At 41.6% G+C, this 27409-nt stretch overlaps 2 protein-coding genes across 14 annotated transcripts in view; one reads left to right on the forward strand and one right to left on the reverse strand.

The window, feature by feature from the left end:
* poc1b (POC1 centriolar protein B) overlaps window positions 1-18272 on the reverse strand; it is a 48361-nt gene extending 30089 nt beyond the window's left edge. For 2 of the 12 annotated variants that reach the window (XR_002289663.2, XM_020701535.2), the window contains exons 1-11: window positions 17549-18127; window positions 15557-15827; window positions 15242-15326; window positions 12040-12211; window positions 11770-11949; window positions 7090-7197; window positions 6742-6857; window positions 3103-3236; window positions 2820-2888; window positions 279-431; window positions 120-197 (exon numbers count right to left, since the gene is read on the reverse strand). Coding sequence is in view for 10 of the 12 variants with exons in the window: in XM_020701535.2 (XP_020557194.1) it covers window positions 120-197; window positions 279-431; window positions 2820-2888; window positions 3103-3236; window positions 6742-6857; window positions 7090-7197; window positions 11770-11949; window positions 12040-12211; window positions 15242-15326; window positions 15557-15607 (1146 nt within the window). In the remaining 2 variants the exon portion in view is untranslated. Of the gene's footprint in view, window positions 1-119; window positions 198-278; window positions 432-2819; window positions 2889-3102; window positions 3237-6741; window positions 6858-7089; window positions 7198-11769; window positions 11950-12039; window positions 12212-15241; window positions 15327-15556; window positions 15828-17548; window positions 18131-18185 lie in introns of those variants that run through there. The other 10 variants (XM_020701530.2, XM_020701529.2, XM_020701532.2 and 7 more) reach the window with 8 other exon arrangements.
* Window positions 18273-18315: 43 nt separating this feature from the next.
* Window positions 18316-26306, forward strand: cep41 (centrosomal protein 41). Of its 2 annotated transcripts, XM_020701536.1 has the most exons (12): window positions 18316-18438; window positions 18697-18760; window positions 18866-18913; window positions 19063-19080; window positions 20158-20219; window positions 20438-20507; window positions 20581-20701; window positions 22845-23011; window positions 23088-23155; window positions 23263-23377; window positions 24527-24736; window positions 25411-26306. In XM_020701536.1, the coding sequence occupies exons 1-12, from the start codon at window positions 18382-18384 to the stop codon at window positions 25527-25529; spliced, it is 1119 nt and encodes a 372-aa protein (XP_020557195.1). In that variant the 5' UTR covers window positions 18316-18381; the 3' UTR covers window positions 25530-26306. The 2 variants fall into 2 exon arrangements, with proteins under 2 accessions (XP_020557195.1, XP_004086282.1); XM_004086234.3 differs by lacking the exon at window positions 19063-19080.
* Window positions 26307-27409: the final 1103 nt, after the last annotated feature.

Raw genomic sequence — 27409 nt, forward strand, 5'->3', positions numbered from 1 at the left:
TAAAAGAGACTTTGCTCTTTTTGTGAACACTGAAATAAAGACTGGGGGGGGGAAACATTTGAGCATTCTTCATCCAGTTTGTCATGGTTGTGGAGATTCCACTCTCTGCATCATCTTACCGTGTTGTTGTGAGTGGGCTGACCCAGCTCTACAACCTGTGGGTCAGCGGAGCGTGTGTCGGCCACTGCTGGATGGATCTGTGAACAAACCCATGACGTGAAACCACTGAACATCGCAAACGCTCTCATTTCCTGTAACCGCACCGAGATGTTAAGGACCTGGACAGCAGAATCCTGAGGGTGGTGCAGGTGGGGGCTCCTGGGATAGATGTCTGACAGGTGGGGAGGCGGATCTGGGGTGGCTCGCCGACCGTGTTTCTGCAGGACGTCCTGATAAGAGTTACTGTCAAAGTTCGTCCTCCATAGAAGGATCTGAAACACAGGCACCACTTTGTTCAGCAAAACCATTTTGAAGAACAAATACATGAAAAGATTCAGGACTAAACTGAAGTAAAGAAGACATGACCTCATAAGCTAACAGTTGATTCATCTATCAGCATTACTGAAGGGAACAGAGCATGTTTCTGACTGACTTCTTTTTTAAGTAGGCCTACACAACAAATGTATCAATTTCACAATATCAAGCTGTGCAATACACATAAAGAATTGGTGGAAATCGCTGTAAATAGTTACCTTAAATGGGCTAAACCAATCTCATGACCAGCTGAAGGAATAAAGAATCAAATGTGTCCCTTTAGGAATTTGACCAATCGGATGGACGCCTTTCATTGTAGATGTTTGCCTCCCATGTAGACGAGGGTCATTCGGAGTATAATTTACGTTATTTTGACTCTACCGTAAACTGTTTCTGTGAAATGGAAATGATCTTTATGGTTGTTTTGCTATTTCTTCATCTATCGCAAGTTAGAACGTCACCGCAATATTGATCACTAATATCGCACATGGCGAGCTGTCCTCATGTCGTGACAGTCCTACTTTTAAGCTTCCGACTGCACGTCTGAGTATTCCGTTACACACATTTTTGTGGATCAGGAGCAGATGAAAAAATGATGGTTGAAAAATATTGCAAGTCTCCCTGCTCCTGCATTCTGATCATCCACTGTCAGACAAATGGATTCATGAACATCTTTGTTTTCCTCGTCTGAGCTGGAATCTGGATCTAAACTGGACGGCTGGTTCGCTCTGATATCACTCACCATTTTGGTTGCACCTGTAATGCTAGGTTGGGGCTGTAAGCTAGTGGGAGAGAGTGTAAACAACATGACGATGGCAGCAGGCTCGGGCTTACTACACGCCAACAAGGGGGTATTCCAAAAAGCAGGTTATGTGAGTTACCATGGTAACTTTGAGGCTAAGGAAGTTGATAACCTCAGCTTTCGCGTTATCTTACAAGTTAAAAAAAAAAAAACGCCATTCTCACCCTCCGCGGGTGGTTTCTCCTCCAAGCTCGGGTCCTCTACCAGAGGCCTGAGAGCTTGAGGGTCCTGCAGTATCTTAGCTGTTCCTAGCACTGCACTTTTCTGGACTGAGAGGTCTGAGGTCTTTCCAGGTATCTGTTGTAGCCACTCCTCCAGATTGGGGGTTACTGCCCCGAGTGCTCCAATTACCACAGTCACCACTGTCACCTTCACTTTCCAGGCTTTCTCCAGTTCTTCTCTGAGTCCCTGGTATTTCTCCAGTTTCTCATGTTCCTTCTTCCTGATGTTCCCATCGCTTGGCACTGCCACATCCACCACAACGGCTTTCCTCTGTTCTTTATCCACCACTACAATGTCTGGTTGGTTCTCCATTACCATCCTATCAGTCTGGATCTGGAAGTCCCACAGGATCTTTGCCCTCTCATTCTCTACCACCTTTGGAGGTGTTTCCCATTTTGACCTTGGGGTTTCCAGTTCATATTCTGCACACATGTTCCTGTATATTATTCCAGCCACTTGATTGTGGCGCTCCATGTATGCTTTACCTGCCAGCATCTTACATCCTGCAGTTATGGGCTGGATTGTTTCTTTGCACAGCCTACACCTTGGGTCTTGTCTGGTGTGGTAGATCTGCAGCCAGGTGCGGTAGATTATATATATATATATATATATATATACACACACACATATATATATACATATATATGCGTCACAATGAAAATGGAAATAAGATCAGAAACTTGTGCGTTTACTTTGTCCGTTCTTTTTCTCTAAGCAGAAACTCTCTTTTGATGATGCAGCCGTGTTACTTTTTTGATGGACGTATAATCTTCATACGCCGTCATTAAAATCTCAGACTCCGTCTCACGTATATACGTAAGTATAGCGCTCTTATGTTCTCCACACGTTTCCATGGTGACTCCGGAAATCTGCGATCTATTGAGAATGTCTTTATGTACCTGCTGTGCACGTGTATTAATTAATTAACCCAGGATTACCAAGTCGAGTGTAATTACGCCAACTCATATCTGGTCTTTTGGAACCGACATACCCAGAGTAAGCAAGTTCAGGGGGATTTCAGCCAGAGTTCAGGATTAAAGTCAGGGTAGCTTAAACATGCTTCCTGGAATACCCCCCTGGTCAGAGGTGAATTTCTGATGAACTCCTGCCGCTCTGCAGAAACTACATCATAGAAAACCACATAGGTTTTATTGTTTTGCCTAAATCATAATCATAACAGTAAGATATTACTGCAAACGATAGAATATTGATGTTGCAGAAAACATTTTGACTTTAAAAGGCAGCAGCAAAGCTTTGGATAACGGCTATCTACAGCAATAACAGTTGAGATTTGAACACAACAAAGTTGCAAAGTGCTCACCTGACGGTCACCTCCTCCAGATGCAAAGAGATCTCCAGCCTGAGAAAAGGCTACCGAAGTCACAGCACCCTGAATAACAGCAATTTCAAAATAAATGTCACCATGATGGTAAATCTGTCCATCTTAACATTCACAGCCTCATTCCCTCATACTCATTCACCAACGGATGGTACTAACCAGACCTCTACACACAACACATGAGAGCAGGAACCAATGAACTTTGTTTCAGGTCGGCAGCACAACTTTACTGACTTCGTCAGACTCCTTGCTGCAGCAGCGTCACCTTGTGTCCATGGAGGGTATAGATGAGGCGTCCCTCCAGCAGATCCAGGACCTTCACAGTGTGATCGCTGGAGCCAGTGATTAGGAAGTTGTTTGATGGGTGAAAAGAAAAGCTGTTGATTCCTTCACTGTGGACTAAAAAGCAAATAAATCAAGCCTATTTAAAATAACGTGAAGTCTTGCATAACTGACCTAAATCAGGGGTCCCAACCCCCTAAGGCTGTCCCACCCCCTGATGACTAACTGTTACTTAGGTGACGATCCAATTTGATTCACAATCAAAGTTCAATGCTTCACAGAACAAGCCATGTTTCCTGCTATATATATTCCATTTGAATGGTAGCTAAATGGTTGTGTGTCCTTTTACTAGATGTATGAACATTAAAACAATAAGTATTTATCCAGCATCATTTCTACCTTTATTTAGAACACAAGATCAGAATCAACAAAACATTTTTCATTGACATTGATCACTTTGAACACATTTACACATTTCTCTGGTTAACTTCAGCAGTAAACAAAACCTAAACATCACTGCAGCTTTGGATCCTTTTAGAACCAATCTGGAAAATGTTCTCCACACAGATTTTCTTTTTTAGTAGAACGACAAGAAGATAAATGAAGACACAATAAAACCTCAATAAAAATAGAAAAAATTAAAAACAGTTCCTTTGATGTAAACTGATTACAGTGTTTCCATGTTTTACAAACCAACTCTTTTTTGAGGAAATACCCCCAAAAAAACAAAATAAACTCCAAAGACTTCAGATGAACATCAAGCAGACGGGTTCTGGTACGGATTCTCCACCACACCAGCAGACTGTCACATGACGTCACATACAGCGGGGAAAATAAGTATTGAACACGCCAACATTTCTCTCAAAAAACACAATTCTAATCGAGCTATTGACATGAAATTTTCACCAGATGTCGGCATCAACCCAAGTAATGCACACATAGAAAGAAATCCAAACAGTTATGTCCATTAATGAAGTTATGTGTAATAAAGTGAAATGGCACAGGGAATAAGTATTGAACACATGAAGAAAAGGAGGGGTAAAAAGGTTTGGCAAGCCAAGAAAGCAGCTGGAGTTTGTCAGTATTCAGAAGGTTAACCTGCCCCCCATCAGTGCAAAGTAATATCAGCTGGTATAGTCCTGATTGATGCCTTTTAATAAGGTCTCTCACCAGCAAGGTTTTAGACAAGAAGCATTGCATGATGGGTAAAAGCAAAGAGCTGTCCAAAGACCTACGCAACCTTATTGTTGCAAAACACACTGAAGGCATTGGTTACAGGCACATTTCTAAACTTCTGAAAGTTCCAGTGAGTACCATTGGGGCCATCATCCGGAAGTGGAAAGAACACGGCATTACCATAAACCTGCCACGGCCAGGTGCTCCTCGCAAGATTTCAGACAGAGGAGTCAGAACAATCATCAGAAGGGTTCTCCAGCAGCCCAGGACCACTCGTGGAGAGCTTCAGAAAGACCTGGAATCAGCAGGTACCGTTGTTTCAAAGAAAACAATAAGTAATGCACTCAACCGCCATGGCCTCCATGCATGCACACCACGCAAGACTCCATTTTTGAAGAAGAAGCATGTTGAATCTCGTTTTGAGTTTGTGACACAACATTTGGATAAACCCATGACATTCTGGGAGAAGATACTCTGGTCAGATGAGACCCAAATTGAACTCTTCGGATGTCATAAGACACAACATGTTTGGAGGAAAAATGGCACAGCACATCACCCCCAAAACACCATACCAACAGTCAAGTTTGGAAGTGGGAGCATCATGGCGTGGGGCTGTTTTTGAGCATGTGGTACTGGTAGACTTCATATCATTGAAGGAATAATGACTGGAGAAAAGTATGGAGACATTCTTGATCAGAATCTGCTGTCATCTGCCAGGCTGCTGAAGATGAAAAGAGGGTGGATCTTTCAGCAAGACAACCATCCCAAGCACACACCAAGGTGACACTCAACTGGTTGAAGAAAAAGAAAATAAAGCTGCTAGAATGGCCCAGTCAATCACCAGACTTGAATCCAATTGAAAATCTTTGGAAAGAACTGAAGATCCGGGTTCACAGAGGAGACCCCCGGAACCTTGAAGATTTGAGGGCAGTTTGTGTGGATGAATGGGCCAAAATCCCACCTGAGCAATGTATTCCACTGGTTTCTCCATACAGGAGGCGTCTTGAGGCTGGAATCACCAACAAAGGTTTTTGCACTAAGTATTAAATAAATTTCAGTAAGCGTGTTCAATACTTATTCCCTGTGCCATTTCACTTTATTACACATAACTTCATTTATGGACATAAATGTTTGAATTTCTTTCTATGTGTGCATTACTTGGGTTGATGCCGACATCTGGTGAAAATTTCATGTCAATAGCTCGATTAGAAATGTTTTTTGATCGAAATGTTGACGTGTTCAACACTTATTTTCCCCCGCTGTATATTAGCCTGCTATCAAAATGACTAAGTTGCTACAAACACATAATGAGCATTAACGATTAAATGTTTATTTGCCCTGCAATGCATTCTGCGGAAAACGACGCGTCACGTGACTGCTCTGTTGTGAAAGTTTAAACTCATTACAATATTGTAACGACCCAGCCGGGACGTCACTTTAATAAACTGTTAGCGTAGCGGCGTCATTGTACAGTCTGTCCGTGCCTATATACCGCACGACCCAGGACGGTTTCGAGATGTGGTGACTCGGAGGCTCACCGAAATTCCTTCACAAGATGAAAGCCCGTTCATTTAAGCATGCATGAACAGCCAAAACGGCATGGACCTGACTTCAATTCACAACACTCTCACTTAAGGTTTTACCTCAAAACTCCCCACTTCCCTAAAGAAATCCGATTTTTGATATTTTTATTTTTTAAGGATTCGAACAAAAGAATGCTCCCCTGGCATATCTGAAGTTTAATTTGTGTTTTGTATTGTACTTTTGTTTTGTACAATAAAGTTTAAAAAAAAGTAATATTGTCGTGGCGGTCATGCGCATTTTAGGTCTGCTAGCAGCAGGGCGTTGTGGGACGCTGTCTCCTGATCTAATTAGGGCTCAGCATGAGCGTTTCTTTTCATATGGCAGTTTTGTTGTTCCACCTTAGTTTATTCTTCCTGTTATGTTTGTTTCTTTTTGTTTGACCATAAGTGTGGAAGGGGGAGAGGTTGATGACTCCAGTGCAATGTTCAATGTGGTGCATCTGTTAAACCAAGGGCCTGCGACGCCTGAAAGGAGACTATTCGCTCTCAGCTAATCTTTGTGCCTGCTCCTGTCTGAAATTGTTCGCAGACGTGCATTATCTGGGGCGCGGGCATTTCTCCGGTGCAGCCAAGTGATTGACAGCTCGACTTCCAGACAGTTAGGCTCCCGTTTTGCCCCTGCAAGTGACGTGACTGTTTTGCGTTACAAAGGTTTTTTTTCTACGCATTCTTACAGCATTGAAAAACGTTAATGTTTGTGTCTTGTTTTTACTCCTACAGAAACCATATTAAAACAAAAAATATATTTCTATCCCCCATCTTGTTACATTTTTGAACATGCTCCAGGGAGCCACTAGGGCAGCGCTAAAGAGCCGCATGCGGCTCCTGAGCCGCGGGTTGCCGACCCCCGGTATAGACCGTACCTTTATAATGTTGAATGAGCTTGTTGGTCCGAATATCCCAGATATTGAGGGAGCTGTCGGCTCCTGAAGATCCGATGCAGGTGCCGTTAGAGTTAAAATCGACAAATGTTGAGGATCTGAAGAAACAAAAGCGATCATTCACAGCAGAGGCTTAGACAAAAACACCATGCAGAGCTCAGATTCCAGAACATTGTGCTGTTCCAGCATTTGAATTCTATCCAAAACTTTTTAGGGCCCACTTAGAACAGCTTTATTTTTCTTGTAGTTTTTTTTTCATTTCACTTCTTTAAAATTGAATTTCTGAAGCTAAGGATGCAGACTTCAGCTTAAAAACGTAGGAGCGTTTACCCGCAGCAGTCGGAGAAACAGTTCAGACAGTGTTTAGTGGACGTGTCCCAAAGACGGACAGTTCGGTCGTCTCCACAGGAAACTATGAGCCTTCCATCTGGGGAGAATCTGAAAAGAGGAAAACACGTGGAATGGAAACAAAAACAGACTGAGATTTAGCCTTAAACAAAACACTTTTAACTGCATGTCATCCATCAGAACAAAAAACAAACACCTTTTTTTTTACTTTAAAAGGTCTTAAATTGAAGTTGCTTTGAAAGAACTGAACAGGCCGAAAAGAAGGTTTATCCAAAATGTGAACAGCTAATGGAAACAAAAGAACAGCCTGTGACTGATCAGCTTTCAGATCCACATGGAGGTACTTGTTTTCCAAAATTAGTCTTCCCTGTCATGGTGGAAGAAATGTCCTTTATAGATTTGCTTTAAGTCGAAAAGGTTTAATATATGAGACAATTCTTTGTTTTTTTACCATGACTGAGTCACTGGAACACATTTGTTCTTTAGTTTTTTCTCTTACATTAAGTTTCTGCAAGATCCTAAAACATCTGTTTCTTTTTCTTTGGTTTTTCTTTAAACCCCTCTAAAAACGTCTCTTAAATCAAACAGTGACCCACTTTCAGAATAAAAGTAGCCTAAGCAGTTTGAGTCCTGATCAGACAGCAGCGCAGAAGCAGAGCTGCATTCATTAAAGTTACGTATGGCCTGATTGTTTCAGACTGCAGTTCAGTGCAGTTCAGTCCTGTTGGACCTCGGCACTGACTTTGACATCACAGACCTGTTTACAAAAGCAACGACTTGGATTTGGAAATGCTTGAACAGTCAGCAGAGATCAAAGGATGCAGTTGTGAAGTAGATTAAGCCGTGATGATCAGATTCCCTGCATGCATACATATTAGGATATAAATGAATGGCGTTACGAAGCTGCAGGTCAATGTAAAAGACATAAATGATCAAATGTCCCGCATTTCCTTTGGCCTTAAAATTCAGCTGGGATCAGATTCTGCTATGAGCACCATTGGAGTTGTAGTCAAGACAACCGTCTCTATGGGCTGCCGTGCTGCAGTACACTCTAAAAAGCAAAAAGTTGATCCAACTTAATTGAATAACTTCAATTGGTAACACCTAATTGAATTACGTTTATTCAACTAAAATTTTTATGGCTAATTCAATTTGATAAGTTGATCTAACTTCAAAAAAATGTTTTAAAATTTTGTTTATAAAATTTAAATTGACACCTTTTTTTAAAGTTTCAACCAATGGGCCTTGTGATTTTATATCAAAGACATGAACGACCCAGCAGTATCTTGCATGGGGTATCTTGGGACAAGATACCCCGCACAAGGGGGTTGGTCATCATCCTCTACCAAATTCTAACTCATCGTGCAGAAAGAATTAAACTTAACATTTTAAATTACTAGTTCAAACAGAGAAAAACAGTTAGACAACAAAACCCATGGACAAAAACTCACACTTAAACCCCAATCTGCCCAGACAGGCAAAGAAAATGGTATCCCATAATTCCTTCCGCTGCCTTTCGTTCTGACGTCATGACGCATTGACAGCTTCACACCAAAGTTACACCAACTTAATTGAATTAAGTTGACTGAAGGTAAAATAACTATGTCAGACAACTACTTGTTATTTTTAAGTTAAATTAACTAAAAAAATGATTTATTTTCACCAAACTAAATGATTAAGTAAGATCAATAATCAAGATCAATAAAAAAGTGTATCCCTCCAACTACAACCCAAATTCTCTTTTTAGAGTGTAGAGTGGTCGACCTCTGACCGGAATATCTTTGACACATGGGTGGGTAAGACACCCATGTGTCCTTGGGCGAAACACTCAACCCCACATTTCTTTTGGTGCTTAGAAGTTAGCAGCAGTGTAAAGCTACGTTCACACCGTCCTCGCCAACACGTGTTCAAGGGACCACTTCCAATGAAAAGTCTGTGTGAACACGCGTTTAGGGGCATTTCAGGCTCTACGTACAAAAGGCGCAGCCATAGAACGGACACTGATTAGTTAGAGGACTAACTCTAAGCTATTTCACTGGAAGAAAATTTGTTAAGCTAGAAGAATTTACATCTGATCCTAAAAAGAGATAATTTGTGGTAGACCTGCACAATAAATCGCAGATTTATCGTTTTCGCAATATCAAGCTGTGCAAGACGCATATCGCAAAAGACGGCGAACATTGCAGTAAATGGTTACTTTAAATGTGCGTTAACAATCTTATGGCAGCTTGAAGTATTTAACGAATAAAATAAATCCCTTGATGCATTTGACCAATCGGATGGACACCTTCACGTTGTTGACCAATCAGATGGACCCTTTGCTTGTTAAATGTCCGCTTCCGTAGACAAGGGTTATTTGGAATATAATTTCAATTATTTTGACTCTTATTTAAATTTATCTGTTGCAGTGAAATAGAAAAATTATGCTTTTGGTTGTTTTGCTATTTGTTTATGTATCGCAAGTTACATCGTCGTCGCAATATTGATCACTAATATCGCAAATAGCGAGTTTTCCTCATTTCATGCAGCCCTAGTTTATGGGGTCCCGCAGAGATAAATGTGGGGCCATTACTCATTAACACTTGTGTAAATGATATATTCAATTTTTCATTATTTGCTGACAACACCAGTGTATTTTAATCAACAGAAAATTACAAAGAATTTACCAATGTGGTGAATGCAGAGCTAATTAAAACCAAAACAATGGATGCGTGATAGTAAATTATCTTTAAACTTAACAAAAGCATTGAATTAATATCCTAAATAGATTTTATATTTCAAATTATTTTTATTGTCTTTTTACTATGTTTTATTGCTAAAAATTGTGTGAAAAAGAACAAAATTAATCAATTAATCAAAGACTTTCACTGTTTTAAATTAAAATTTTCCTGAAATGCAGTGTTCAGTTTTAAAATGTGTACTTTCCAAGCTGCAAATGACAATAATAAATGTTTGCTGTCATAATCTCTCTTTTATTTAACAATAAAATAAACATTTTCATTTGTGACCTTCATAAACCTGGTTTATATTGGGTTCTTTCACACAACTGTTTTCAGACACATTCTCCTGAAACTGAATCCAGGCAGGGAGACTCCTGATTGGATGGAATCCAGACCAATCAGTGTGAACCCTCATGTGATGATTGGCTGGTTTGGTGGCACACTTGTAAAGCAAAAGACAAAGTTGAGAACATGAAGGTCAAGGCTATGTCCAAGATCCTTCACTAGTCACTACTTAGTTTACTATATAGGGTGTTGACTGCTTAGTTGAGGTGTACAAATCTACAATTCCAAATTCCAGTGCCCTGGAAATTCCCCAGAAGTCTCTGCTAAAAGCCAGTGTGCACCGATGCTTGCTAGATTGGCAAATATAGACCATAATGCATAGCGTTTGAATAATTTGTCTTTGATTTAAAAGGTTTTAAATTTAGTCCTTGTGCTGTCTTAGATGACCCCACCCTTGCATTGATGTGTTCTCCCTACCATGACAAAAGTGGATAAAGGTGGAAAGATTTCATGTAATCCATGGACACCAGTGAAGATCACAAATCATTGAAGGAAAAAGGTTCAGAGCTCTGTCTAGTGGGTCTAGATGACCCAACTCCCACTGGTAAAGTGCCTAGGATAGCACAAGGGTTAATTTTTACAAACGGTCTAAGTTTTCATCCTCAGAATGGAGTGGGATCATAAAATGTTTATATTTATTGGGTTTTTACTTCAACGACAACTTTCAAAGTAGTGAGGAAAGGACTGTTGCATAAAAATCCAGGGCACTGGATAGTCCTGCCTATTGAGTATTTTAGGGGTTACGGAGTAGAAAGGGACTTCGGACATAGCCTGAGAGAAAGCACGATTGGAGAAAATGCATCATCATACTTGATCCACTCTGATGACAATGGTGTTTTGGGATGTTTTTAACATGTTCTTGTAGCATTTTTCTGTTGGAGGACATTTATAAAGACAATACTTGTTGTGAATCAATAGCAGATGAAAGAATGTTGACTGGAAAAAGAGCTTATTTGTGACAGAAATAGACTGTATAGGCCTCAAGCTCCCTGCTCTGCTTCATTCTGATTCATCCACCGTCAGACAATTAGATCCATGAACGTCTTTGTTTTCCTCTTCTGAGCTGGAATCTGGATCTAAAACTTTACGGGTGGATAGCTGGAATGTTGCTCGTCATTTTTTTCACTAATGTTATGTTGGGGTTAGGGTGACAGATGGATGATAGGAAGTGGGGGCAGGCTTACTCTGTGCCATCAGTCCCGGCCACAACTCAGAGGTGAATTTCTACTGACCTCTGCAGAAATTAAGTCCTAGAGAACGACACAGGTTTTTTATTTTAGTTAAAAACAGCATATTCATAGATAAAAGACTACTGGGAAGGCTTTGAAAATAGACCAACAGATGATTAGAGTGGGACTTTAAGCCGGTTCCAAACATATTTTGTAACCACAGAAAGAGATTTTCAAAACACAGATGGGATTTTTTTACAAACATTTAATTTTTTAATTTGTTACTCAGCAAGTTGTATTTTTTTTAGAAATGAACTTTTTTTGCAATCAACGACATTTTGGTTTCAAACTGTGACTTTTGTTCTCATTTGCGGTGGGGGGCATTGCTTCATAATCATAGACGTACACTTCCCCCAGCTGCAGGGTACCTGGCACAGCGAACCCAGTTGGTGTGCTGGTTGAGGGAGTAGATGAAGCTCTGCCGGTCCACACTCCACACCTTCACCGACTTGTCATCAGACGCCGTCACCAGTCTGAGGCCGTCAGCAGAGAAAGCCACACTGCGCACAGCAGCTGTGTGGGCTCGGAACACCGCACACTCCCCCTTCCTGTTGTCCACAAACGCAACATCACATTTAAGCATCAGACCATTTATCCTACCCTCTGATTTCGCTTCAGAGTGACGGATGGATGCGTACATGGAAGGAGTCCACAATCGGACGGTCCTGTCTTTGGAGGAAGAAGCCACCCGCTTGCCGGATGGAGAGAACTGCACCCCTGTGACGGCATCCTGGTGGCCAAAAAAACGAAGAGCCCTCCCCTTAGGAGCCAGATTCCAGATCATCACGGTTTTATCTGCTGATCCTGATGCTGGGGGGTCAATAAAAAGTGCTGTTTAGATATAGATGGACAGGCAGCAGTCAGGAGATGACTAAACTACATGAAATGTTTTCTAAAATGTACATTAATAATTCAAGATGTTTCCGTTTAGGATCACTGGCAAATAAGGTTTAAACATTTTGAAAAGATTTGGTAAATTAAAAAAAGGAAACATTTTAAGTGTCTAAACTGTTTAAGAAATAATGAAACCTTTGATTCAGAGAACAGAGAATGAAAAGAACATCACATCCCAAGGAGAGGATTTGATTTATGGAATAGTTTAAATAAAGTCAGAAAAAAACAATGAAAAAAATACATACAGACAAATAAATGGCCGTGAAACAAACACAACAGAAGAGACCTTAACCTCTTCATCATTGTATGATGTGTACATCCTAACCCGGGGGGGGGGGGGGGGGGGGCAAACTACGGCCCGGGGGCCAAATGCGACTTAATCTGACCCGCCACACTGGAATAGATAATCCTTTTATTTTCCCTGTAATTCTGGAGCCGCTCATAAATGGTGCTCTGCAAATGATGGGACCTTTGCTAAGATGTAAAGAGTTATTCAACGTTCATGTGAAAGAAAACAACACATTTTCCAATGATTCTGATCATTCCAACTGCACATGAATGCAGCATTTCTCTAGTTTTGTGTTTTCCTAGAGTGAGATCAACCCATTGGTGCGATCGGCTCTAAAACCAGAACAAAATCCTAAATGTTGGCTTTTAAAATATATACATCAATTTTTAATTCAGTTCAAGCGTGTTTTCATCCAGATTCCATGTGATTTCCTTCTCTGATGAGGTGGACTAACAAAACACTCCACACATCAGCTCCTGGTCCAACCCTTCTGTCAAATTTTAGAACCCTCTGTGGCCCATGAGTCAAAAGGTTTGCCCACCGCTGTCCTAACCCCTAGCCAGACCCTTTAGCCCCCTGTGGGCATCCTCAGGGCCTAAGGCCTAAGCCTAACCAGGGGACACTTGGAACATTTTGGGTTCCTGCAACTCAGACCCCCTCTTATTTACAAAGCCACGACTGGTAACCTTTTAAAGATCCACTCTGATGAAAATCATGTTTTTGGTGTTTTTGAAACATGTCCTTGTAGCATTTTTCTGGTGATGGAGGAGATTCATGAAAAAAAATAAAGCCTAACAATTTATGAGTTCGACTGGATAGCTCCAACACTGCTCGCCATTTGTTTGCATCACAAATGTTTGCTTGGAGGTGTGAGGGGCTATAAGCTAGCAGGAGAGAGTGTAAACAGAGAGCTCTCAGCAACTGAATGGGGGTGGCGTTGCCCCACGCCAACAGTACCGCCCACAACTCAGAGATTAAGTTCTGATGAATTCCTGCTTCTATGTAGAAACTATTTTCAAGAAAATGACACAGGTTGTTTGATTTAAACATGGCATAATATGAACAATATGGATATACAATATAATATGGATGGATGGATGGATGGATGGATGGATGGATGGATGGATGGATGGATGGATGGATGGATGGATGGATGGATGGATGGATGGATGGATGGATGGATGGATGTGCCTTTATAGATAGATAGATGTGCCTTTATTGTCACTGTCCACTTGGACAATGACATTGAAGTCATCACCATTTGCAGTGCAAAGACAAAACTAACAAAATAGAATACATAAAAACTACCGGTATATGGTATGTAACTGTGCTTAACAGGAGCCAGAGCAGCAGAGACATTAGCTGGAACGATCAGGAGAAGCTTTCTGCAGAGCTACATGTGAACTAGTCTGACCGACACCGTTTAGATCAGGGGTCGGGAACCTTTTTGGCCAAGAGAGCCATAAATGCCACATATTTTGAAATGTAATTTCGAAAGAGCCATACAATAATGTAGTGTCCCTTCCCCACACTGAGGCACGGAGACTTAACCTCTTTTAAAGTTCTTTATTCCGATTACTGCAGACCGCAACAAACGCCGTACAATTAATTCAGCAACTCCTGAATCTCTCCCGCCGACACGAGAGCGCGTCTCCCAACTTTATATTCCCCTGCTCCCGCTCCAGCCCCTCCCATTTCCCTTATTCGGCCCATAGCTGAACCCCATTGGTCCAAACTACCTAACAACAGGCTGAGCGACAGAACTGAGGGCCAATCAGATCTCTGCTTGACGCGTTCAATGAACTCCAGAACTTTTAACGCGGCCCAACAGCCATCCAACTCAGTCCGCGACAATTTGTTTAAAACTAAATATACAAATGAATGTGTGCATTTGATTTAATTTCAACATTTTTAAAGTACAATAAGTCTGTGGATTCTTTTTAATAACATTGTTATTCTGTTGCTAATAAATGATGAGTATTTCTCGTGGTAGTTTTGCTGATGTTCTAGTCTGGTTGATACGTGGTGAGTTTCTGCTTCGTTCAGGCGTTGAGACTTTAAACGTGATCGTAGGTCTGAATGTTCTGTAGATGTGAGACAGACTGATCACATGCAGACGGGGAGCCAAACACACACTCACACGCTGCAGTGAGTGACGGGAAGCGGGTTTTACGTTTTTACAATCCCTGCGCGATTCACCTGCTGCCTGTCCCCACAACCCCTCAGCCCCACCCTCTGCTTTCTCCCTCACACATCCCGTCCCCGCATCTGCGCGCTCTTTCTCAGAGACGGGAGCGCGCAGTTTTAGGCACGTCAATTCACAGGTTTCCAGCTGGTACAAACTCTGTGAAATAATAGATAATTGTAAACTGATAGCGCTGGCGCAGATTTCTCTCTCTAAGCACTGCTACTACTGCGCGCCTCTGGCATCGCGCCTGAGAAGGACTGGTCTAATGAAAAAAAAAAGTATAATTAAAGATTTGTCTGCGAGCCACATGTGACCATCAAAAGAGCCATATATGGCTCGAGAGCCATAGGTTCCCGACCCCTGGTTTAGAGCATTCAGAGAAAACAAACTATTTGTTGCATAAAACTAATTCCTGAGAGAATTTTGAAAAAAAAGTATGAGTTTGTGTTCTTTTCAGCAGCAAACTTACCCAGTTGTTTGTTGTTGGGATTGAAGTGGACACAGGTGACGGCGTTTTTGTGGCCCTTAAAGTGCCTCTCCAGGGCGGGATCCTCCTACAACAACAATACACAATCAGAAAATCAAACTTTGTCAATGCCTCCCTTGTAACAAATGATATTGAAACCTACAAACATTTTTTTAAGATTGACACTTGGTGAATAGGATTTGTATCAGGATTTATACAACTGGCTTTCTACAAAACAATACAACTACATCTAAAAACTTTCAATTTGGTTTTATATTAGTAGATGGGATGTTTGTATCGGGGCTTTGAGGTGTGTACTGAGCAGCGGAAGGGGCGTTTCCTCAATGCATGTATCAAGGCTTGCTTCATTTAGGGGAGGAGCTGAAGATGATGGCGTCCAAAGGCTCGTCACTCAGCTGTACCACATGACTGGTTCAGGATGTGGTTCAGATTGTGCCGCGAGTTTTGACAGCGATATGAATCCTTCAGGTGACGTTTAAAATGTGGGCGTTTGATGGAGAGTTCCTGTCAGTGATAGTTTGAAGACTTCAGAGAAACTGTTGTTCTCCCGATCGTCACATAAGCACAGCTGTAAAGTAACACAAGCACAAAGACATTACATCCTCATCGATGATGTGTTCCTAGTTTTTCTTTGAACCCAGTAATTGTATCATGAAAACCGACTTCGTGTTAATAAAGTCATAATTCACATTGATATGACAAACATTTACGTATTTAATCATTCATTTGTTCAATATAAATCTTTCCTCCAGAGCCACAATGATCATGATTGGTCTCATCACTCGGCCTGTTATACTTTTTTGATCCACTTGATGGCAGCATGGAGCAAATTAAGCTTCAGAGCTTCATGGGGCTTCATCTCACCATCACTTTTGCACATACAAAGACAAACGATTCCTAGTTAACAATTCACAAATCATTTTAGGATTTTATTAAATAAATGTTGTTTTTTTAAACAAAGCCCAAACGTTTTTTTTTTTTTATTGAAATAAACCTATTCTGCAATGCCCTTCAAAAATTGGAAACTAGGAAAGCTATAAAATTCTTAAATTATTTATCTGTTTATGTATGTAATGCTTTTTTCCCCCTTTTACATTTTTTTTCCTTAATTGTATTACTTTGGAATTTTTATTTTTATTTTTTGGCTAGAGTAGCCGAGTACGCTCACCATCCACTTTATACCCCATTTTGCCTTCAGAATTGCCTAAATCCTTGGTGGCACAGATTCAACAAAGTACTGGAAACATTCCTCAGAGAGTTTGGTCCACATTGACATGATGGCATCACAGCTGCTGCAGATTTCTCGGCTGAACATCCATGATGCAGATCTTCCGTTCCACCACATCCCAAAGGTTCTCTATTGGGTTGAGATCTGGTGACTCTGGAGACCGTTTGAGTCCAGGGAAGTCATTGTCATGTCCAAGAAAGCAGTCTGAGATGATTCCAGCTTTATGACATGCCGCCTTATCCTGCTGGAAGTAGCCATCAGAAGATGTTACACTGTGGTCATAAAGGGATGGACATGATCAGCAACATTACTCTGGTAGACTGTGGCGTTGGAACCATGCTCAATTGGTACTAAGGGGTCTAAAGTGTGCCAAGAAAATATTCCCCACACCATGACACCACCACCACCAGTCTGAACTGTTGATGCAAGGCCCTACCATCTGAATATGGCATCAGAATGGAGACTCATCAGACCAGAGGGCCACGTTTTTCCATCTTCTATTGTCCAGTTTTGGTGAGTCTGTGTGAATTGTAGCTTCAGTTTCCTGTTCTTAGCTGACAGCAGTGGTACTTGGTGTGGTCTTCTGCTGCTGCAGTCCATCTGCCTCCAGGTTGGATGTGTTGTGCGTTCAGAGATGCTCTTCTGCAGAGAAGAGGATACTGCATCCTCTTCGGCTGTATCCAGTGGTTCTTGGAATTCCTGTTGTCTTTCTTTCAGCAGAAACCAGACTAAACAGTTGGACAGGTGACCAGTAGGCTGTCATGTTGGATGACAATATATCTTCTGTAATTTTGGATGTGTCAGTAAAGGGAAAACAAGCCCTCTGCCAACGACTTCAGCTGCAGGTGGATTTGCAGCAGGTGCCTGAACGAACGTTATTACTGATCGGAAAGGAAGCCTCGTGTGTAAAAGTGATTATGTTTTTAAAAATCAGTAAATCCTCTCTTAGCCAAGACGAGAGAGAGCTGCTAGCAAAGTTACCGACTGATCAGCGACAGCCGCTTATCGATTAAAGGATTTACCCACAATAACAAAAACTCGTTCAAAAAAGTCCTTCTTACCAGAACTGACGCCATCAAGGAAATGTGATCAAACAATCAACTTATTTTGTTGAAGGTTTGAACAAACCCGCTCCTCTTCGTCTTCATGACAATCGTCTTCTACAAACTCCTCAGTCAGCCCCGATCAGTCGAGCACCGAGGCCAGGATCGACTTTTTGAAACGCGAGGAAAAGTAGATCATATTTTATATATAAATTCATTTAGAAATCTTTATGACACGAAAAAGACAGAACACAGGAGGTCATTGTTCTGTTCGGTTTAGGTTGTTGTTGTTAAATTTTCCCTTTTTCAACTACTAAGACTGCTGCGTTCAAAGTAAAAAAGGAAAGTCGTATATTACATTCTCTCAAACAGAAAACCTCTCAAATAAATATCTAAAATTTTAGAGAATACAATAGTTATGTGTCTATGATATAACAGACATAGAATTTCACCCAGCATCAATGAGTTTTATACATATAAAAATTTTCTATATAAAATATTGCGTTATAACTTATTTTAGCCAAACCCATGTGAGCAATGTCGTTTGTCCGTGCAACAAAGTTAGCGTATATTTTTACGAAATATCCAGAAGTATTTTGTTTACGTTTTTACTTTGTTTACTTTAAAATGGAATGGAAAATTTCACATTACTAACTTAAAAGGCAAAGGTCAACTTCACAACAAACTTTCACTCAAACGTTTCCAAGCTGGAGCGTCTTTCGCTGCTAAGCAACAGTTGTTCAAAACATGTCCTGGGCGTTCTATGGATGACGTCACAGCATCTGCTTCTTTCTTTGGATGTTCTGAAACACGACAGCCAATCAGCAGACACGTTGTTGAAATGTGAAGAAATGTTAGCAAGTCAGTTAAAAGACATGTCTCTGAATCGCGGAGTCGGCAACCAAGAGGTAAAGTTGGATAAAATAAACCCAATTACGTACTTTTTACTCCCTAGTTAGTAAAACATAGAGTGCGATAGCTTTTACATTTTGTGTATCCGAATAAAATTAGCTTGTCAGGCTAATTTAGCTAACCTAGTCGGTAAGTTAAAGCAGCAACGTCAACGGCAGTAGATATTATGGACGATATCTTTTAAATTTATGGTAAAATGTAAGTATTTAATGGCTAATAAAATCAAAAACAGTCATTTTCTGTCCTTCTTTCAGTACATGAAAAAGAAGATTCCAAAAAATGCCAAGTATGACTACGTCAAAACAAAGCTGGACACAGGTCAGGTGACTTACAAGCAAGGGGGCACATCTCTGTATGGTTGAATCCCCAGAAATGAGGTTCATGATGTGTTTTTGCTCTGCGTGTTGCTCTGACCACATCCAGGATGCAGCATGACAAAATACATGGAACGACTGGAGGAAATCAGAAAAAGTGAGTCCCAAAATGTTTGCTGTAATGTGTGGATCATGGAGTTGTTCAGCTCAGCTTATAACTCTCAATCTGATCCACTTTGATTATAAATATGACTTTAAAGACCCAATCCACTGAAACATTTCTTAGTATTCCTTTATGTGAATCAGGAGCAGATGGAAAAGCTTGTCAGTGTGACGTACAAGTTACTACGGCAAGCCACAAGCTCCCTCCTCTGCTCCATTCTGCTGCATCCACTTACAGACAAATGGGGGTGTGTGTGTCTGTTAACAGCTGGATGATGGGAAGAGGTTAGACTTACTCCACGCCAATAGTCCCACCCACAAGTCAGAGGTGAACTCCTGCTGCTCTGCAGAAACTATGTCCTAGGAAACGACACATTTTGGGGGGCTTTTGGCTAAAAACAGCATATACGTAATTAAAAAACCACTGGGAACACTGAAAATAGATCAAAAGAAGATTGGAGTGGGCCTTTAAAGGAGGTTTTTCCTACAATACATGTGAAAAAGTTTTCCTTTTTCAGATAAGTGTGTCAAATCTGTCTGTAAACTAAGGTCATTAATGCAGTTTAGAAACCCTGACGTGAGTTAAGTTAAAGACCCACTGCAAAGATGTTCATGGGTCTATTTGTCTACAGGTGGATGCATCAGAATAGAGCGGAGCCGGGAGTTTGTGGCCCACCCAGCGGCTTTTCTACGTCTAACATGTTAAAAACAGCAAAAACACCATTTTCATCAGAATGGCTCCTTAATAGAGACGTTTGTGGGACATTGCCAGCCTCTGGCTTATGACCGCATCCATTGCCCAAATTGTTTGTTTGGCGCCAAAATAATTGCTCAATTTAAAATGTATCTGGTGGGGGAAATGTCAGTTCAGTGGAAAATTATGAAGACACTCATTGATGCTGCAATTTTCTCTGTTGAGGGATCCATGTGTTCACCTTTAATGAATGCAGCAACCGTGCTTTTAAGCAAGCATGTTTTGAAGTCTACTAATAGATCTGCTAACCTATTAGTTACAATCATTGACTGTATTTGATGAACTCAAAAACACTTAATGTTTATAATTACTAGTTTGTATGTTTTATTCATGGCATTCATGTCCGCCAGAGAGAATAAAGTAAATCTGAGTCTGAGTCTGAACTTTGCAGCAGTTAAATAACTAATCTCACGACTCCCAGGTTAAATGACTGCTAAATCATTACTTTTTACTTACAAATTGTTCTTTTTTTTGTTTGTTTTTAGATTATCGTTATCGAAAAGATGAAATCTTCAAAAGAATAAAACTCACAACACTTGCACAGCTGGTAAGCACAAATGCAACCTTCATGTTTAAGATGTTAAAGCAAACATTAGATTCCAATTTTATTTTCAAATGTAAGGGTGTTTAACAAACAAATGCCAGTTTATTAATTATTCTAAATGAATCCACATTCGTTTCTGATTTGAGAATAACAGCTTTGTCTCAGAGTATCTCCGTGGAGAACAGTTTTTCTCACGTTTTGTTTTGTGTTTTTCACATTAGGTGCTACAGGTAGCCTCTGTAGCCGACTCCAATGGAAGTGAGATTGATGATGGGTCACAAGATCCTGAAGGTAACGCTTCAGCCTGCTTTTGTGGAGTCAGAACCAGTCCCTGTGCTACATTCTGTTCATCTCCCATTTGCAGACAGCCTGTTTGCAGGGTCTGATGCAGACCTAGAGAGTCACACTGACATCTCCCCTCAGGCCTCATCCCCATCAGGAGAATCCAATCATTCCTGCCACACTGCCAGGTCAACGCTTCTAAGGTATTTTTCACTGCAGTTTCCTTCAAAGACAACTTCAGTTCTTTTAATTGTATCAAATCATACTGCTCCTGGGTTTTTCTAGTCATTGTTTGTGAGTAATTTGGAAAATCTGCATCAGTTAGACTGTCATTGGAGCTCATGCATTAGAGCAGGGGTGGCTAACCCTGGTCCTCAAGAGCCTCAACCCTGCCTGGTTTCCAGCTCTCCCTCACCAGCTTGCTGTTGATCAGCTGAATCAAGTGATTTAACATCCTGATTGACTGAACACACCTGATTTAGGTTATCAGCATCAAGCAGTCAAGGGGGGGATGGAAAACAGACTCTTGAGGCTCTTGAGCACCAGGGTTTGCCACCCCTGCATTTAGTTTGTGCGAGTGGGAGGAGTTAATCAGAAATTCACCTCTGAATTATGGATAGGACTGTTGGTGTGGAGCAACCCTACCCCCTTTTAGTTGCTGAGAGCTCTCTGTTTACAATCTGTCCTGCTGGCTCACAGCCCCAAGCTAACATAACCGGTGCAACATCAATGGTGAGCAGTGTCACAGTTATCCAGCCGTCCAGTTTAGATCCAGATTCCAGCTCAGACGAGGAAACAAAGACGTTCGTGGATCTATTCGTCTGACAGTGGATGATCAGAATGGAGCAGAGCAGGTAGACTGTGGGCCGCCCATTTACTGTACAATAGAACTGGACTGAACACGTGTGACGTCAACAATAGAAAACAGTTGGTACTTCCTGATCCAGCAAAATGAAGCCAAATCAGTTGTCATTGATCAGCTCTACAGATGTCGCCATGTTGGAGCCAGAAGACAGTGATTGGTCCGAGTCAACGTTTCTATGGCAACACTGTTGCCAGTCAGGACTAAACTTGTTCAAAATCCACACTCCTTCCACTAAAAGTGGGCTCGGAAAAATCTATCCAACATCTCGAACGATCAAGGTGGGGCCAGCAGGAACCACATGCTTTCAGCAAGGCAGCTGATTGGTCAGTTTATAGCCTGAATAGCCTGCAGGACAGAAAACATATCATGAAAAGAAATTAAGATTAGCAAGAAGATTTAAAAAAAGGCAGAATGGTTCTTCTGACCAATAGAATGACTGAGTAACAGCTGTTTATTTCTCTATAGACGACAATAGGATTTTGGCTTCTTGGAGACAGCAGGTACTTCCTGTTTGGAACGCCAGGGGGGGAGGAGTCACTCAGTCCAGTTCTCATATACAGTTTAAATTCTTGTTTAGAGAAGTTCTTACCTCAAACAACTTCATCAATGTCATCAAATATTGTGTCGTTTTTCCAGTCAAAACTTTTTCTTAGATTTCCTAAGATGAAGAACCTTCAGTGTTGTTACGACCCTCGGTCTTGCCTGCATGGTTTGTGTGTGTATGTGCACACACACAAAACCTTGGTGTTTTGTTGGTTAGTTTCCTTGGTTTTCATGTTGTATCACCCAAATAAACGGCGGTGTGTAATAAACCCCGCCCCCGCATTTTTTTTTTTTTTGTTTCCTGTTTTCCCCCTCTTCCCTAAAGAGGGACGTAACAAACATAGTTGTTTATGGTATCACTATATCTCGGATAAGATATGGACTTTGTGGGACCCTTGATAGCAAAAATAAGATTTGGAATTGTGACTTTTTCAACACTTTAAAACAAAACAGAAAAGTCATTGTTCTTCAATGCACGGATGAGTCACTCTGATGGAAACAGTATTTTTAAGATGTTCCTGGGGAATTTCTCTGATGATGGAGGACGTATATTAAGAAAATGAAGCTCCAAGTGGCATTGCTGAGGATTTCTTGATCCAAATTGTTGTGAATCAGGAGCAAATGAAAAAAATGTTGTTTTCGATTTTATTTGTGACAAAAAATACTCCGAGATCTCAGCAGTGGGGAGGGGAAGGGATGTGGGTTTGCTGTCCGCCAGCGGTCCCACCCATAGGTCCCACCCATAACTCAGAGGGTGAGTCTCTGATCAACCGCTCTGCAGAAACTATGTCCTAGAAAATGACAGGTTTTATGATTTGGGCTAAAGATGAAATAATCATAATTAAAGGCCACTGGGTTTGCTTTTACAATAGATCAGAAGATGATTACAGTGAGACCGTAATAACTATTTCTTAAGCATTTCTGTCTCTCCCTTTCAGTGTCATCAGCGGCATTGGTGAGCTGAACGTGGACAATAATGACCACAGAGTAGAAGACCACCTGCTGCCTGACGCTGTGTGTGCTGACAGGCCCTACCCCGACTGCCCCTACCTGCTGCTGGACGTGCGGGAGCGCGAGCAGTACGACCTCTGTCACATCATCAGCGGTGGGCGACTACGACCATGAAACTCTTTCATCAAACCAAAGACGAAACAAAAACGAGTCGTCTGTCTGTCCTTTAGCCCACAGCTTCCCCATCGGCATGCTGTCGCGGACGATGAATCCCTACACCAAAGAAGTGCTGGAATACGTATCCTTCAGCACAAACACACCAGTTCTCCCATTTTAAACAGAAGCAGTGTAAATACTTTCCTATCACAGTTTTTTATCAAGACACTTAACTGTAATAATTGATAGAAAAATGCTCCAGGGAAGATCATCATTGTGTACGATGAAGATGAGAGGATAGCCAGCCAGGCTGCTACGGCCATGTGTGAGCGAGGGTTCGAAAACCTCTTCATGCTCTGTGGAGGTAAGCCCTGGAGTGTCTGGAGCCCAGTCAGGAGGAGTTTATGACTTTATGACCGGCACTGCCTTTAAATCCTTTCCATTTGACTGAAATGAGATGCTTCAGTGGGAGCAAGTGTGTAAATACACACCTGCATTCCTTTGCAAACATTTGCAACTGAATCATGCCTGAGATATTTTCCACACCAGGATTTGAGATCTTTGATGACATAAAAACCCCACAAAATATCACACAACGTACAGTGACCTGACTCACACACAGAAATGACAGCATATTTGTTTGCTGTGTTCATTTTTATCACCACTTAAGTAATTCATCTATAGGTTAAAACGGGAATGACCATGTTTTCCTTGAGTACATGGGCCATAATCTGTTGTATATAATTGCTGTCAATGAGCTTAAAGGCAGACAGAGAGGAATCTGAAGAGGTGGCGTTTGTGTTGGATCACACCAGTGAGAACCAGCGGTAGAAATGAAAGCATGACGCTTTTGGTTTCTGTCACACAGCAGCAGCTTTTGACTTCATATATCATCTATCCATCCATCTAAGCCGGCTTAGTCCCTTTTGGGATCACGGGCTGCTGGAGCCTATCCCAGCTGCTGTTGAGTGAAGGGGTACACCCTGAACAGGTCGCCAGTCCGTCGCTTTAGCATCATGAGACAAGCAGCCATTTTCAATGAAAAGTCTATGTAAATGCGCATGTATGCATGTTTCAGGCTTCCACATTCAAAATTGTCACATTCACGGATCGCTACTAAAGTTTCTATGACCGTTTTCACACGTCCATTGAACGCGCATTGAAAGATAAACCAGTTGAACTTTGACCAATCTGGGACTCCGATTTGGTGGTGACACATGGGAAGCGTTTCTTTCAAAACATGGAATTGCCAAATAAAAATTCATCGTGGAGGAGAAATTTGGCTAACCAAAACTGTGTTTAAATGTGCGCATTTATATTTCTCATAACATGAAACAGCTTCCAGGCTGCGTAAAAGCAAATGCTGCACAATTTCAATAATCTAAAATGTGTTTTGCGTTTTCTGTTAGGCTGTAGGCCATGTTTTTGCTGAAACTCCAAGACATTTATTCATATGCTTTTGCCAGTTTGAAAGACTGAAGTCATGAAAGGCATGAACTTTTTCCTCTTCCAGGTCTAAAGGTAATCGCACAAAAGTTTCCTAGAGGGATGACAACAGGCTGCATCCCAGCCTCATGCCTTTCACCCCATAATGCATCGTCGAAAGGGAGAAAAAGCTCGGGGCTGCAGCAGCCAGCAGACCAGAGGTGGACGTTTACACCAGAAGAGCTGGCAGAGATCCAGGATCAGCTGGAAGAGGTTCTACTTCCCACCAACACAAACAGTAAGAGAGCACTAACCACCGGCCCATTGAAACTGATGACACTTTTTGCAACGTTCACACTGAGCATGTGACGCATGTTCTTGAACGTGCTTTTAGCACGCTCTTGAATGCATGCCCGCGCTAGGGTGTTCACACTGGACAAGCAGGGAGGGGCTTCTTACAGTTTACTAGCGCATGTCTGCCACCTGGGGTTAGAAGAGGCTTGGTGTGAAATGTCTCGTGAATCTTGCTCAAAGCATTTTCTCCTCCAAGATCAAGTTTCGAACAGTTGGCACTTCCTTGAGTTACAAGGGACATCGTCCACATGTCATTACCAAATCAGAGTCTCTGATTGGTCAAAGTTTGTCCTGGTTTAACTTTCAACAATACAGGTTGCAGGTTTTGTGGAGCCCAATAACGGTCTCAAAAATGTTGGTGGCAATGCATGAATGTGAGATTTTTTGAACACGGAAGCCTGAAACACACATTGATGTGTTTTTACACAGACTTTTCATTCAAACTGGCTGCTTTAACATGCATGCGCTGCCTGGGGGGTTGTGAACGTAGCTGTAGTGGATGCAGCTCAATGCTAGGTTCACACTGGGCTGGGAAATGCGTATTCCAGCGTCTGCTTTATACACATGTACGTTTCTAAAGACTGGATTTGTGCTAACGTGTTAACGTTTGCCCTGCAGGTGGCCTGTCCAGCCGCCTGTCCTCTGGGAGTGGCCATTCCAAAGGCTCCAGTCGTGTCTGCTCCTCCACAGCCAGGGGGGGCAACTCCAGGGTTCAAAGCAGCAGGCCCTGGAAATAGTTTCAATAGTTGTGTGCTGCAGTTCACAATATGTTGTCAAAGAAAAAAAACTCTAATTCTAAGTGTGGTTTCATTTAGACTGTAGTGACGGGAAAACTTTGACAGATTTCTTGCACTTGCCTCCCTCCAAACGTGAAAAATTCCACACAATTACAGTTACAACCAGTATCTACTTTCCATTCAGTTCAATGGGCAGCTAAACCATGTAGTGAGTGGTGTTTGATGATGCATTTCCAATAAAAAGTGTGTTTTTTTGACTTTTTGCACAGCACATTTGTGAATCTTGGACACATGTATATTTCTCGTTTGCATATGGATGAGTAATGAATTGACATTTTTGCTTGTGTTTCACTTCTATGTTGCTGTTTTCTCATGTCACACTGAGGCTGGACCTGATGGTGTCAACAGGTTTAGGGGAACATGAATATTCATTTCACAGCTGAGCAGGACCTCATGTATTGCCTCTGTGAAACTCCTTAAACCTTGTTTTCCGGTTGATGTTTCTGTAAATGAAGTCTTCTCTGCCACTGTCCGTACGGGGAAAGGATTCTGGAGCAATCCGCAGTCCTGTTTTCACCTTTTCCCCGAACATTAGGGAAATGTCAAAACTGATTAGTCTCTGAAGTGCAATGTGTGAGAATATAAAGTTTGTTTTGAAAGAATGCGTGCGCAGCATCAGTCTAAACTTGCATTATTTTGTTTTGAAATAATGTCTCAACAGTGCTAACATTGCATTAGAGTATGTAATTGTTTAAATAAAAGGGAAACGTTCTTTAAGTTTGTTTCCTATTTTCTATTGATTTTTTTTTGGGGGGGGCTTTAAGAAATCTGGATTTAATGAGGCTAGAAAAAAACAGCATTTATGTCAATGATCCTCTTTTTAAAAATTAAAAATAAAAGGCACAGGTAATGGTGTTGGTGAGCGTTGGTCACATGCACCTCTACGGTTGCATACGGTGCTGTAGGTTTTTGGATTGTCCCGTCCACGGGTCGTAGACAGGTGCGGTTACATCTAAAGGGGAGTTCAGGTGTGTCTTTCAGTGTTCTTGAGGCTTGTAAGGCCACCTCAAGGGGCGTCATGAAAATGGAAGATGCCATTGTGAAGTATTTGGAAGTATAATGCAAGTTCTGACATACGGGTGATGGAGTCCCCTTACGCCACACTAGTTAGTACGGTGCTAAGGTGCATGCACTGGCTCCTGACTGAACGTTGGCAAATGTCACACGCACGAGATGTGCAGGTAAAATGAAAGCGCCCAGAGGCACTTGAACAGTCCTAACAGGCTCCTTGTGTAGTGTGCCTGATTTGAGGGGGGGTTTAAAAGCTGAAAAATCTGTCCGACATGCCTGTGTCTGACCTACTTCACCCTTACTTATCTTTTTGTGTTGTGTGTGCAGCATGCCCATGGAAAATGTGGACGAAGGTTTGGTCTACAGTGTTAACATTTCTTGTACAGCTTTGGCCATCATTCCCCGTATCCACCCATAAGGGCAATTGTGACCAAGGTGGGACAAGTCGAGCTGGAAATGTATCCCCCTGCTGGCATTGCTGCAAAACAGATGGAGCTCAAACTATTCAAGCTGGTAACCCTTGTGCTATCCTAGGCACTGTGACATTGGGAGTTGGGTCATCTAGACCCACTAGACAGTGCTCTGAACCTTTTTTCTTCAATGATTTGTGATCTTCACTGGTGTCCATGGATTACATGAAATCTTTCCACCTTTATCCACCTTTGTCATGGTAGGGAGAAACACCTCAATGGAAGGGGGGGGGGGTCATCTAAGACAGCACAAGGGTTAACTGGAATAATTTGCTTTCAAAACTTTTTCCATTTCATTGTTTTCTAAGAACCTGTAGTCTAGAGGCTCATATTCCTGGA

The sequence above is a fragment of the Oryzias latipes genome, chromosome 6, assembly GCF_002234675.1.
Source record: "Oryzias latipes chromosome 6, ASM223467v1".
Lineage (NCBI taxonomy): Eukaryota > Metazoa > Chordata > Actinopteri > Beloniformes > Adrianichthyidae > Oryzias > Oryzias latipes.

Coding starts and splice junctions, on each gene's coding strand:
- cep41 (XM_020701536.1), top strand. CDS start 18,382: ATGTTAGCAAGTCAGTTAAAAGACATGTCTCTGAATCGCGGAGTCGGC. Junction 18,439..18,696: donor GCGGAGTCGGCAACCAAGAG/GTAAAGTTGGAT, acceptor TCCTTCTTTCAG/TACATGAAAAAGAAGATTCC. Junction 23,156..23,262: donor CCAAAGAAGTGCTGGAATAC/GTATCCTTCAGC, acceptor AATAATTGATAG/AAAAATGCTCCAGGGAAGAT.